This window comes from Eretmochelys imbricata, chromosome 1 (assembly GCF_965152235.1).
Source record: "Eretmochelys imbricata isolate rEreImb1 chromosome 1, rEreImb1.hap1, whole genome shotgun sequence".
NCBI classification, from domain to species: Eukaryota; Metazoa; Chordata; order Testudines; family Cheloniidae; genus Eretmochelys; species Eretmochelys imbricata.
The window spans coordinates 5162932-5177160 of record NC_135572.1 but is presented as its reverse complement, the minus strand read 5'-3'; the positions used below and the strand labels follow the sequence as shown (position 1 = coordinate 5177160).

General features: G+C 43.9%; 1 protein-coding gene across 1 annotated transcript; it reads right to left on the bottom strand.

Annotated features, from left to right (window-relative positions):
- Positions 1–1621: 1621 nt before the first annotated feature.
- On the bottom strand, positions 1622–2560 carry LOC144259666 (olfactory receptor 52D1-like). The gene has a single exon (XM_077807970.1). The coding sequence runs from the start codon at positions 2558–2560 to the stop codon at positions 1622–1624; it is 939 nt and encodes a 312-aa protein (XP_077664096.1).
- Between the last annotated feature and the right edge of the window lie 11669 nt (positions 2561–14229).

The window sequence follows — 14229 nt, the reverse complement described above, 5'->3', positions numbered from 1 at the left end:
GCACAAAATAGCTTCCGTATTCCACTGGTTACTCAGAAGTCCAAACAACACAATTCTCTTAAAGTACCCAGCCTCAGACCTCCATCCAGGCACACCTGTCAAATGGATGATGATAATTTCTGAAAATCTTTTCTCATCATATGACAGAAAAGGTTCTCCCAATCCTGAAAGGATCGGCCACACACCCAAGTCAAATTATAACTTAGATCTTACCCAAAATACACACTTAGAGCTAATTCTTATTAATTAAACGACAATTTATTAACAAAGAAAAGACAGAGAATGTTGGTTGAAAGATCAATATACATACAGACTTGAGTTCAATTCTTGAGGTCCAGATACATGGCAGAGATGATGAGTTTGTAGCTGCCAAAAGTTCTTTTAGAAATAGTCTACAGGTTATAGTCCAATGTCCATATTCAGGGTGACTCCAGCCAATGACTGCGGATCTCAAATCTTATGGCTTAGGGTTTCCCCCTCTTGAAACTCAAAGCAGATCTGAGATAAAGAAGGATCGTGTTGCAGGGTCTTTATACATTTCCAGCAGCCTCTTTGCCCGAGAGAACAATAGGCTTAACTTTCTGTCTCCCAAACGTCATGGCAATTAGCACAGGGCAATTTATCCATTCAACAGTTTATATACAGGTTACCACAACCTTCAAAGAGACATATCAACAATAATAATGTTTCACTCAAGTGTCATCATAAATGTTAACATTACTGTTTTGATCTTTGAATCAAAGCTATAGTAATAGACAAGACTTGTTTGTTTACATCACAAGACCTGAGCAAACATCTACCCTTCTATCTCTAACTTGCATTTCAAAGTTCTAATCTAACCGAGTGCAATCACCCAACTATCATCTACATCTCTTCTTCACATGTCTTTAAAGTTCGACCATGGGTCATGTCAGTCTATCAGTTAAGTAACTCTTTCTGGCCCTGTATCACCTTTCATTGAGATATTATATTATACCCATATAATGTCACACCAGGATTCCTGGGAGGCTGAACCCCCAGTCTCATCATGGTCACTTAGGACAGGGCCTACAGTGTTCCCTGCTCCAGGGTACTGTATTCACGGGATGCTTCCCTGACCCACTGATCATGACATTAAATTCTAACAAAATATAGTTTATTAAACAGCAACTATAAGGAAAATAAGGAAAAACAGGAAAGGTTCAAGGAAATAAGAAACTTACTCCATGGGCACAGGGACAACACAGACAGCTGTCCCTGGGACATAAGGAAAGTTCACTGTCAGCTCCTCCTGCCCAGTTTGTGGCTGCACTGCAGTGATACCATGGGTCAGACACTTACTCTGGCAGTGGTCACACCCTCAGGGTCTTGGTGGCAGGACCCTTCTCCCGGGCATCTGACCTCTCAGCAAATTCACATTCCACTTTCTGAGATCAGGTGATGGTCAGAGAGGGGGAACTCAGCAATGGGGAGAGCAGTGTTTGGTGATAGAGTGAGAAGACATTAGGTGTGAGGAATTTCTCACACTGTGCGCTTGCATAATGCTGTGCTCAGCCAAACTGGGACAGGGCACCCTTGATTAATGAGGAGATCTCCTTTCCCCTCTTGTCACACAGGTTTCAAAGCAGTGGCCCCGCAGCAATTAACTTCTGGAGGTGTATTTGCCAACTTTGTTACGAAGCTCTTTGGTTTTGGCACCATAAATGATAGGGTTGAGCATGGGAGGGACAAGAAGATAGAGGTTGCTCAAGATGATGTCAATGTGGGGAGCAATGCCCTGACCAAAACGGTGTGTCAGGTTTGAGAAGAGGGAGGGAGTATAATGCATCAGCATCACAAAGATGTGGGCTGTGCAAGTGTTGAGGGCTTTTTCATGGGCTTTCTTCGAGGACATTCTGAAGATGGCCCTGATGATTAGACCATAGGAGAGCACAATGAGTGTCAGGTCTAACACCATGACTAGAAACATTAACACCAAGCCATACATCCTGTTGACTGTGATGTCCCCACACGAAATCTTCGCCACAGCTATGTGCTCGCAGAATGTGGTGGGGATAATGCGGTTGGCACAGAATGGCAGCCTTCTCAGGAGCAGGGGCATGGGCAGAGAGAAGAGAACAGCTCTTACCAAACCGACTAGCCCGAGCTTAGCTATTCTTGCATTGGTGAGGAAAATGGTGTATCTCAGAGGGTTACATATGGCAACGTAGCGATCGATGGCCATCGTCACAAGGATAGCTGAGTGCATAATAGAAAACATGTGAAGAAAGAACATCTGGGTGAGGCAGCCACCCACAGTAATGACTTTCAAATTGAACCAAAATATACACAGTGCCTTTGGTACGATGGCGTTAGACGTGGCAATGTCTGTGAGTGCCAGCATGCACAGCAGCAGATACATTGGCTTGTGTAGTGTCTGCTCTTTGCTTACAACAAACAGAAGTGTGAAATTTCCCAGCAGGCCGATAATGTAGGATATAGAGAAAGGGATTGAAATCCATTCATGGGCAGTTTCCAGGCCAGAGATGCCTGTAAGGATGAAAATTGAAGGGTCAGAGGGGGTGAGGTTCATATCTGCCATGAGTTGCTTGATAGGTCTAATGGGCTCAGAAATACTCAAGGCGCCTGTGAAGAGAGAGAAGTATAGAGTGGTGGGTTACATGCTTTATAGGAACTAGACCAGTAAATATACTATACTTATTACATATATAGAAAGCCAATCAAGCCAGAGAATGGGCAGCAGGATGGAAGATGAACTTTGATGTCAATAACTGCAACGTGTGTACCTATTGGAGGAAAAAACTTGAATGCCTCAAACACGTAACAATGTTCTAATTTAACTGTGTGAACTCAGGACAGGGATCTGGGTGTCACAATACACTGCTCTGTGAAACTCTGCTCACAGTGCAGGCATGGACAGAAATTGAGGAAAGCATTGGATTCCTGCAGGAATGGGGTAGGGAATCCTACAGGAAATACAATGCCCTGAAAATAGTCAGTCAATGTTTCACCCTCCTCTAGACTCCTCAGTGTAATACTGGGCACCCTTTTCACACAGGATATTGCAGATTTGGAGGGGTTCATGCAATGGCAACAAGAATGATCAATGATCTGGTGAAAATGTCATGCACAGAGTGACTGAAAAGAGTGGGATTGTTACCTTAGAAAGGAGATGAACAGCAGGGGACATGAAAAAATCTCGATAATACTGACTGGTAGAAAGGTAGTACAGTCCATGAGGTAAGCAAGAGACAGGAAGGGTTTGGACATTTACATGAAAAGTGAGATTATCTAGTCACAATAATTACAGCTAAATAAATACTTCGGAAAATCCATATGTCCACGCATTCCAGGGCTCAAGCCAATCTCTACTGTTATTCCTTAGGGTGAGACCCTCATCACAATCAAGTCACACATCTATTGATGGGTTTCTTACACCTTTTTCTGCAGCACCTGGACAAAAGTGTGATACGTGATGCATTCCCTATGTTGGAAAGGAACCAAGTTTCTCCCATGGAAACAGACATGGTCATGCTAAACTATGACTTTGTGCTCAACGGAATGGGCATGAAGGGCAAAAGGATCTTTGTATTTCAGGCTGCACCTCTGTTACTTCCACTGTTTCTTCTTATGAGACACTGTCTTGCAGGCATGCAGCTTATAATTTTCTGAATATGATTATCATATTTGTATGCATGTATCATTTTTGTATCTGAAGTTATTAACGCTGACTATGTATCTGTATTGCAAATGCCATTCTGTGCCAACCGCATTATCCCCACCATGTTCTGCGAGTACATAGCTGTGGCAAAGATTTCATGTGGGGACATCACAGTCAACAAGACTTATGGCTTGGTGATAATGTTTCTGGTCATGCTGTATATGATCTACAGCTCGCCCACCCTTAGAGGCCATTGGGCCACTCCAGTTGAAGTTACTGGAGCCTCATGATGGGAGTAAATCAGGCCATTTAATTCCATCCCTACATGCTGATTTAGGGTGAACTACTGGACGTGTGGGACCAGTTTCACCCTTAGTGTTTAACTTTCAGCTCCCACCTGTAAAAATCGTGGCTTCAGATCCTGCTACAGAGAGCGATGAGTCTGAAGGAAAGACCTAGTTTATGTCACATTCTGAGACCGGGTATGAAAGTTGGGGATTCCAGAACACATGAGCCCTGATTTTGTTATTTGCAGTGGCCACTGAAGACAGAATGTGAGGGCAGAATCTGACCACTGTGCAACCCATTCTTGTTGTGAACCCTCTGGTAACACAGACACCCACTGCAGAAGTTTTGGCTGCACTTCCTTACAGTGCAATGAAATTACTGAATTTGAAAACTTGAGTGAACCAGAGGGAAAACGACACAGCTCCAAAAAGGAGGCTACAGAGACAGATAAAAGGACACAGGAAGAGAAAAGGAACTGATCTGAAAAATAAATATTTCCAATACATTTGTAATTCCAAAGTTACCAGGTAAATCCCTTTCTGTTTCTGACAATTCATATCTCTGTGCTGGTGAATTCTTGCCCAAACGGTTCTTGACTTTAACCCTAGAACCCTTCCTGAGCCCTCAGCACTAACTTTAATGCAGAAACAAGCAACTCACCAAAATCCCACTCAGCAGAGAGAGGAAATCTCCTTACAGCGACATGAAGGCAGAGCCCTGAGAATCAGTGTATGAATCTCAAATATCTGAGACTCAGCATGCCGGACAATGACCTTTATGATTCACCTGAACAGATCCTGTGGACTCTCAGGTTGGCCAGGACTCACTTAAAACACCCTCAGCTCCCTGAGCAGAGAGTGGGAAGAGAACAAAATAGACGCTGGAAAACTTCAGCTTGAGAGCCTCCCCTGGGAGTGAAATGATTTGCCAATTCCCAGGGCTCAGATTCCCAGGGGAAACAGTCTTGCAGACCGTTCAGCCTAACAACTGATGATTGTTTTCTTTTCTGTGTGTAATGTACTGACATCTGCGCTATGCGTGGAAATGCTGCCACAACATAGAAGACCAAAAATCATTTTCAGCTGATCACAGCAGAGTATCAGTACATACCATCAAGGCAGTGGTAACATCCATTCCATTAGACTCTGAAATTCACTGCTACCCTATGGAGGCCAAAAGATGTGTTCCTGAACTGATGCAAGCCAAATGGCGTGGAAAAGGCTTTCTTCTCCTAGGATTATGGCATCAAAGTTACTTGCCAGTATCCCTTTGTGAGGTCTTAAGTGGATATATATATGGCAGCTCCCAGCTGTTCTAATAGTTCATCTACTCTCTGCGTCAAATAAGCATAAAATTTCATTAGTGTGTTGATCTTTCAGAAATCCATGCAGAAATGGCTTGTGCTAACCTGTGTCAGAAGTAGTACCAGGGGACTTCTCCACTCACTGTAGAGACTAACAAATTTATTTGAGCATAAGCTTTCGTGAGCTACAGCTCACTTCATCGGATGCATTCAGTGGAAAATGCAGTGGGGAATTTATATACACAGAGAACATGGAACAATGGGTGTTACCATACACACTGTAAGGAGAGCGATCACTTAAGATGTGCTAATACCAGCACGAGAGTGCCGGGAGGGGGGGTGGGGGGAGGAAGAAAACCTTTTGTAGTGATAATCGAGGTGGGCCATTCCCAGCTGTTGACAAGAACATCTGAGGAACGGGCAAGGGGGAAGGGGGAATAAACATGGGGAAATAGTTTTACTTTGTGTAATGACCCATCCACTCCCAGTCTCTATTCAAGCCTAAGTTAATTGTCTCCAGTTTGCAAATTAATACCAATTCAGCAGTCTCTCGTTGGAGTCTGTTTTTGAAGTCTTTTTGTTGTAATATTGCGACTTTTAGGTCTGTAATCGAGTGAGCAAAGAGATTGAAGTGTTCTCCAACTGGTTTATGAATGTTATAATTCTTGACATCTGATTTGTGTCCATTTATTCTTTTACATAGAGACTGTCCAGTTTGACCAATGTACATGGCAGAGGGGCATTGCTGGCACATGATGGCTTATATCACATTGGTAGATGTGCTGGTGAACAAGCCTCTGATAGTGTGGCTGATGTGATTATGCCCTGTGATGGTGTCCCCTGAATAGATATGTGGGCACAGTTGGCAACAGGCTTTGTTGCAAGGATATGTTCCTGTCTTAGTGGTTCTGTTGTGTGGTATGTGGTTGCTGGTGAGTATTTGCTTCTGGTTGGGGGGCTGTCTGTAGGCAAGGACTGGCCTGTCTCCCAAGATTTGTGAGAGTAATGGGTCGTCCTTCAGGTTAGGTTGTAGATCCTTGATGATGCATTGGGGAGGTTTTAGTTGGGGGCTGCAGGTGATGGCTAGTGGCGTTCTGTTATTTTCTTTGTTGGGCCTGTCTTGTAGTAGGTGACTTCTGGGTACTCTTCTGGCTCTGTCAATCTGTTTCTTCACTTCAGCAGGTGGGTATTGTAGTTTTAGGAATGCTTGATAGAGATCTTGTAGGTGTTTGTCTCTGTCTGAGGGGTTGGAGCAAATAAGGTTGTATCGTAGAGCTTGGCTGTAGACAATGGATCATGAGGTGTGGTCTGGATGAAAGCTGGAGGCATGTAGGTAGGAATAGCAGTCCGTAGGTTTCCGGTATAGGGTGGTGTTTATGTGACCATCGCTTACTAGCACTGTAGTGTCCAGGAAGTGGATCTCTCGTGTGGACTGGTCCAGGCTGAGGTTGATGGTGGGATGGAAATTGTTGAAATCATGGTGAAATTCCTCAAGGGCTTCTTTTCCGTGGGTCCAGATGATGAAGATGACACAAGAGATCCACTTCCAGGACACTACGGTGCTAATAAGCCATGGTCACATAAACATTATCCTATTCCAGAAACCTACTGACCGCTATTCCTACCTACATGCCTTCCTTGTTCCTGCCAGGATGTTCCCACCTCCCGCAGAGCCCGGGGTCTCAGTACTGCCTGGGCCGGGAGCAGACAGCAGGCAAGTGGAGAGGAGGCTGCTGGACTGTAATCCTGTTGTATGTTCTTTAGAGAATAAAGCATGTTCCTGGTGGTTTATCTGAGTGGGTCTGCTCTGAGGTGAACACACACTGACACACAATGCAGAGCTCATCTAGTCTAACCCCCTGCTCAAACCAGGACCCATCCCCAATTTTTGCCCCAGATCCCTAAATGGCCCCGTCAAGGATTGAACTCACAGCCCTGGGTTTAGCAGGCCAATGCTCAAAGCACTGAGCTATCCCTCCCTGCAATGCATCTCAAACAACCCCATACTGGGCCACTGAATGGGGTGGCGGGGGTCGGGGGGAGGCGACACACTGCACAGGGATCTGTACAATGTATGCTCATTAATAGAGCTTGCCATCCCCTCGATGTGGGAAGAATATGCCACTCACCAGTAGTAACTAATCTGAGATGGTCGCCAGACACTTCTCTCAAAGGATGACTGATTTAGATAAAGCAAAAACAAGTTTAAATACAGAAAGAGAGATTTTAAGTAACGATAATTGATAGCAAACAGATCAAAGCAGACTACCTAGCAAATAAACCAAACCGCAAACTAGGCCTAAAATACTACCTATATTGAATATGAATTAACAATTTCTCACCCTGGCTGTTGATACAAGCAGTCCACCAGGTTTCCATAAATAGACTAGAAATCTTTGTCTCCTGTGACCAGCACTTCCCCCAGTTCAGTCTTTGTTCCTCAGATGTTTTTAGGAGTTCTTTTGTGTGGGGAGTGAGGTCACTAGATTTTGTCACACCCCACCTAATGTAGATTTAACATATGGGGGGAATCCTTTGTTCCAAACCAAGTTCCCAGTCCAGTATGTGGAACAATATAGGTGTCAATGGAGTTCAGTGTCATGTGGTCTGGTCACATGCCCTTGCATGCGCTGCTGAGTCTTAGTGGCCATTATCCATAGGGTGTCTGGAGTGTTCTCAGGAAGGCTGACCAGGTCAGGGATAAGCTTCTCCTAAGGCCTATTGCTTCCTCTAATAGTCCATTAACCTGAATAGGCATTCACAACCAGCTCTCAGACTGAAAGTGTTTTGGCTAGTGGGTGTCACTCTGGTGTAACTACATTTGAAGTAAAAAGAAAAGGAGGACTTGTGGCACCTTAGAGACTAACAAATTTAGTTGAGCATAAGCTTTCGTGAGCTACAGCTCACTTCATCAAATGCATTTGTTAGTTTCTAAGGTGCCACAAGTCCTCCTTTTCTTTTTGCGGATACAGACTAACACGGCTGCTACTCTGAAACCATACATTTGAAGTACAGATTCATATTCAATATTCATAACTTCAGATACAAACATGATACAGGCACATAAATAGGATAGTCCTTTTCAGCAAATCATAACCTTTCCTATGACACCTTACAAGACATATTGTGTACAAATTGTATCACGCATGTCATATTTATATCATAATCATACAACCATGGAGAAAATGGAATGCGGTGTCACAATGCTGTTACGGGGAGGATCCCCTCCTAAGCTTTTACAAGATTCAACTGATAGCAGTAAAGCACATTCGAAAACAGAATCCCAGCTAGACAGACAAACTGTCAGGGTTTAAATGAGCTTTTACCACTTAAGAAACTGCTGGGTTGTAGGTGAGAAACTACTACTTGCCGCTGAAAAGGCTGCGTTCTCAGGGATGAGCGGAGAGAAAGCAGCATCACGGCTAGAGGTGATCCCATTTTCTATCAACACAGCTTCACACCGTATTGCGGAGATGGCCACGGATGTAAAAGAGCAATCCCTAGAAAGTGTACACAGTAGCACCTCGGAGGCATGAACACCGGAATTACGAACTCACCAGGCAACCGCACCCCTCATTTGGAACCGGAAGTGCACAGCCAGGAAGCCGCAGAGACCAAACAAAAAAAAAAGGCAACTACAGTACAGTCCTGGTTTAAACATAAACTACTAAAAAGTAAAGGAAAATCAGCATTTTTCTTTTGCGTAGCAAAGTGGTGAACCTGCTCAGTTGTGAACTTTGGAAAGAACAGCCATAAAGTTTGTTCATAGTTATGGACATTTAAGAGTTACGAACCTCCATTCCCAAGGTTTCCATAATTCTGAGTTTCTCCTCTGTATCAAATATTGTGCAGGTGCTGGTGTATCTTCATTTTGCTACAGCTAAAGAATTAAAAGAGGAATTTCTCATTTGCCATCCACTAATAACACCAGCAACTAGGGAAGAGTTTTTTAAACGATTAAATTAATCTTCCCCTCGACCGGGGACATTGCTTTGGAATTTGCAGCAGTGGAGCACCATCTATAATAAGATCGCACAGCAGGCTTGTGACCAGGGTTCAAGAAATGACTCCCTCAGTAAACTGGAATCATCGTACGATCCACAGACAGGCATTGGCTGCTAAGAAAATGGCAGAGGAACTTAGTAATGTTCTTTCAGGTGCAGTCAATATTATAAATTTCATAAAATTGCATCCAGTTAATTCAGGGGGTTTTGCCAAGAAGGGGGTAAACTTTACACAGTGGTGCTTACATGCAGTCTTTCAAGGGCTGTCCAGGGGCAAGATGCTGCCAACACTACGTGAGCTGCAGGAGGAAGTCCATATTTTTTCTTGCTGATAATATTACTATAGCAGCCAGATATGCCAACAAGGATATCCAACGAGTGACACGGAAATGATGTACAAGTGGAGAGCAACTGACTTCTCTGAATGTCACACATATGAATATGAAGATATAATTGAAGTTACTCTGGATTTACACTGGGGTAACTGAGGACCAAATCAGGTCCCAGAAGTTTGAATCATACGTAACACAGTTAAATTAGAAACTTGTGAGGTGTTTGAGGAGTTCAAGCTTTTCCCTCCAATAGGCATACACACTGTAGTTATTGACATCAAAGTTCATGTGCTATCATGTTGCTCATTCACTTGGCTGGTCTAGCTCCCTCTAAGGAATTCTCTGAACTTGACTATAACTGAAATAATCTTGGTTTCAGAGTAACAGCCGTGTTAGTCTGTATTCGCAAAAAGAAAAGGAGTACTTGTGGCACCTTAGAGACTAACCAATTTATTTGAGCATAAGCTTTCGTGAGCTCACGAAAGCTTATGCTCAGATAAATTGGTTAGTCTCTAAGGTGCCACAAGTACTCCTTTTCTTTTTGAAATAATCTTGTGCAATCTGCAAATGTTTCCACCTCACTGCTCACCCCCTTAATTGATTAGTCTTGTTAGAGTTGGTATGATAACACCCATCTTTTCATGGTCTCTCTTCCTACTGTATTTTCCACTCCATGCATCTGATAAAGTGGGTTTTAGCCCATGAAAGCTTATGGCCAAATACATTTATTGAAAAAGTTGTAATCTACTGAAAGTGGTTTTCCTATTTGTGTGTTTGTATTGTTCTTATATTTAAAGTTAGGAATATGAAATATAAATCTGAGATCCTATTGTAATTATGCTAAGTAAGGGCCATTAATGATTCTTTAGGAACTTGATGGTTCCCATTTACCAGAACAATTGGCTGTGAATTGTTTTGCTTACCTGCAAGCCTTCCTGTGTAGCTGTGAGCCAAGCCATGGGTAATGGAGACTGGGGTCTTACAGGGACATGTGACCATGTCACCTGAAACTGGAATCCATCTTAAACCTTGTACTTTTCCATGAGAAGCTGGGGAAGGTGTCAAACTGAGATAAAGGACTCCCACCTTTTGCCAATCTATATAAAGGGATGGAGCAGGACAAAGGGTGCTGCCAGTCATGGAGAAACTCCATGTTTACCACCTAAGATGTCTGTTGGAACTAACAAAGACTGAATCAGCAGAAGGATTGGGCTCAGACTAGGAAGGAATCTAGTCTGTGAAAGAAGATTATTGGAACATCTTTGAGGGTGAGGTATTATATAAAAACAGTTTCTTAGTGTATCAAGCTTAGCCTTGTGTATTTCTTTTATTTTGCTTAGTAACTGACTTTTTTCTGTTTGTTATTACTTAAAACCATTTAAATCCTAGTTTTATACTTAATAATAACTTTTGTATATTAATAAACCCAGTGTAAGTATTTGTTCCTTGAGAGGGCAAGCATATCTTACAGTGATAAGGAGGGCAAACACTAATGAATTTACCTTGTATAAAATTGTATACAGTTTAAGGCAGATTTTTCTGGTCTTTAGACCTTATTGGGGCAGGGTGCCTGAGTGCTGGAGACAGGTACCTTACTGAGCTGTTTTCAGTTTAGGGCTGCAGCTTTGGGGGCATGGCCCAGACCATGGGTCTGTGTTGTAGCAGGCTAGCATATCTGTCTCAAGAAGACAGGGTTCTGGGGGCCCAGGCTGCCAGGGAAATAGGTCTCAGTGGTAATTTCAGCCCATCGGGTGACAGTCCCAAGGGGGTCTCTCTGCCCAAACCCATCACATCCTCCGTCGGGGTAAGGCAGCGTGAAGCTTGTCTGATCACCTCCAAGGCACCTTCTGGTGGCTGCATGAAACAAGATCTTTCTCCTTTCTCTTTGTGCAGCAACTGCCTCTTCCCATGGTATGGCCAATCGCCAAAGGCCAGCTCATTTCCAGGGTTCTCCCATGCTGGGGTAATCCAAAGAGCAAATAAAGGGGATCAGTCAAGCCCAGGGTACATAGGAGAGATGGGTGCCTCAATTGTGTCTAAAAACTGAAATCAGAGGCTATGTCTACACAGCTCATCTTACAAGAAAACTGCCCCAAATGAGGGGTAGAAGCTTTCACAGAATCATAGAATTATAGAATATCAGGGTTCGAAGGGATGTCAGGAGGTCATCTAGTCCTGGTCAAAGCAGGACCAATCCCCAACTAAATCATCCCCGCCAGGGCTTTGTAAAGCCAGGCCTTAAAAACTTCTAAGGAAGGAGATTCCACCACCTCCCTAGGTAACACATTCCAGTGTTTCACCACCTTCCTAGTGAAAAAGGTTTTCCTAATATCCAACCTAAACCTCCCCCATTGAAACTTAAGACCACTACTCCTCGTTCTGTCATCTGCTACCACTGAGAACAGTCTAGATCCATCCTCTTTGGAACCTCCTTTCAGGTAGCTGAAAGCAGCTATCAAATCCCCCCTCATTCTTCTCTTCCGCAGACTAAACAATCCCAGTTCCCTCAGCTGCTCCTCATAAGTCAAGTGTTCCAGTCCCCTAATCATTTTTGTTGCCCTCCGCTGGATGTTTTCCAATTTTTCCACATCCTTCTTGTAGTGTGAGGCCCAAAACTGGACACACTACTCCAAATGAGGCCTCACCAATGTCGAATAGATGGGAACAATCACGTCCCTCGATCTGCTGGCAGTGCCCCTACTTATACATCCCAAAATGCCATTGGCCTTCTTGGCAACAAGGGCACACTGTTGACTCATATCCAGCTTCTCGTCCACTGTAACCTCTAGGTCCTTTTCTGCAGAACTGCTGCCTAGCCATTCGGTCCCTAGTCTGTAGCGGTGCATGGGATTCTTCCATCCCAAGTGCAGGACTCTGCACTTGTCCTTGTTGAACCTCATCAGATTTCTTTTGGCCCAATCTTCTAATTTGTCTAGGGCCCTCTGTATCCCAACCCTACCTTCCAGTGTATCTACCTCTCCTCCCAGTTTAATGTCAACTGCAAACTTCCTGAGGGTGCAATCCACACCATCCTCCAGATCATTAATGAAGATATTGAACAAAACTGGCCCGAGGAACGACCCTTGGGGCACTCCACTTGATACCAGCTGCCAACTAGACATGGAGCCATTGATCTGTCTACACTGGCACATTTTAGTTCTAAAACTTTTCTCACACTTGTTGTTGGGTTTTTTTACACCCCATTGCGACAGATGTTTTAGCACTGAAAGTGGCAGCATAGACATAGCCTGTGAGAAAGGAGTAATTCATATTGGTTGGTGATCACAGTGTAGTCAACTCCTTGATTCAGCTTTCATTTCTTATGATGTTCAAAAGGGCAAATAAACAATGTCAGATTTACTGCTCTGACCCCCATAATAAAATAGTACAGGAAAAATGTTTTATAGGATATCCGTCTTTGGGAAGCCGACTGATGCAGTGATGTTAAATTCATCTTACACAGACAGTGTGTTCCCCAAAGTTACACGTTTCAGCTTTTTTCATTTATATGAAGATTTCACAAGTTACACATCTCATTACAGGTCACTAAAATCCGACCAAGCAGTTTGTCTCACATTCGTAATGCAAGTGGAGAACAACAGTGGGGAACTTTCCTGGCTTCTGCTGTACCCCAGGGGAAATGGCTACAGAAAGGGATTGAATCCCCACACCCACTTCCTTTACCCAAAAGCCTGCCTGACCTCAATGACTCACCTTCCACTCTCCAGGCTGGCAAAGTCCTCATAATGGGGACACGGCTGGACCCAGTTGTAACAGTGGTGCCCGTGGGAGCCAGTTGAGGTCACTCAAACAGGGTGAACTGCACACAGGATGGGGAGGACAAACCCAAAAGCTGGTGGCTATTCCAATATTTAGATTTACCAAGCCAGCACAAACAGCTTCTGAATTACCTCACTGGTTACTCAGAAGTCCAAACAACGCAGTTCCCTTAGAATACCCAGCCTCAGTCCTCCATCCAGGCACACCTCTCAAATGGATGATGAAAATTTCTGAAAATCTTATCTCCGCATATGACAGAAAAGGTTCTCCCAATCTCAAAGGATCAGCCACACACCCAAGTCAAATTATAACTTAGATCTTATCCAAAATACACACTTATAGCCAATTTTTATTAACTAAACTACAATTTACATACAGGTATGAGTTCAATTCTTCAGGTCCAGATACATGCCAGACATGATGAGTTTGTAGCTGCCAAAAGTTCTATTTTTAGAAGTCTACTGACTTCATCCGATGAAGTGAGCTGTAGCTCACGAAAGCTCATGCTCAAATAAATTGGTTAGTCTCTAAGGTGCCACAAGTCCTCCTTTTCTTTTAGGGACAACACAGACAGCTGTCCCTGGGACGTAAGGAAAGTTCACTGTCAGCTCCTCACATGTCCAAGGCCTCCTGCCCAGTCCGTGGCTGGCACTGCAGTGATACCGAGGGACAGACACTTGCTCTGGCAGTGGCCACATGCCCGTACAGTTTTGGAGGCAGGACCCTTCTCTCCAGCATCTTCCTTCTCATCAAATTCACATTCCATTTTCTGAGTCCAGCCTTCAAGGTCCTCTTATCAGGTGACGTCCCCCAACTACTCATTTAGTTCTGCTGTTACTTAGGGCACAGCCAGCATCCACTGTTCTGCCCTGGCTCCCCTTT

Coding starts and splice junctions, on each gene's coding strand:
- LOC144259666 (XM_077807970.1), bottom strand. CDS start 2,560: ATGGCAGATATGAACCTCACCCCCTCTGACCCTTCAATTTTCATCCTT.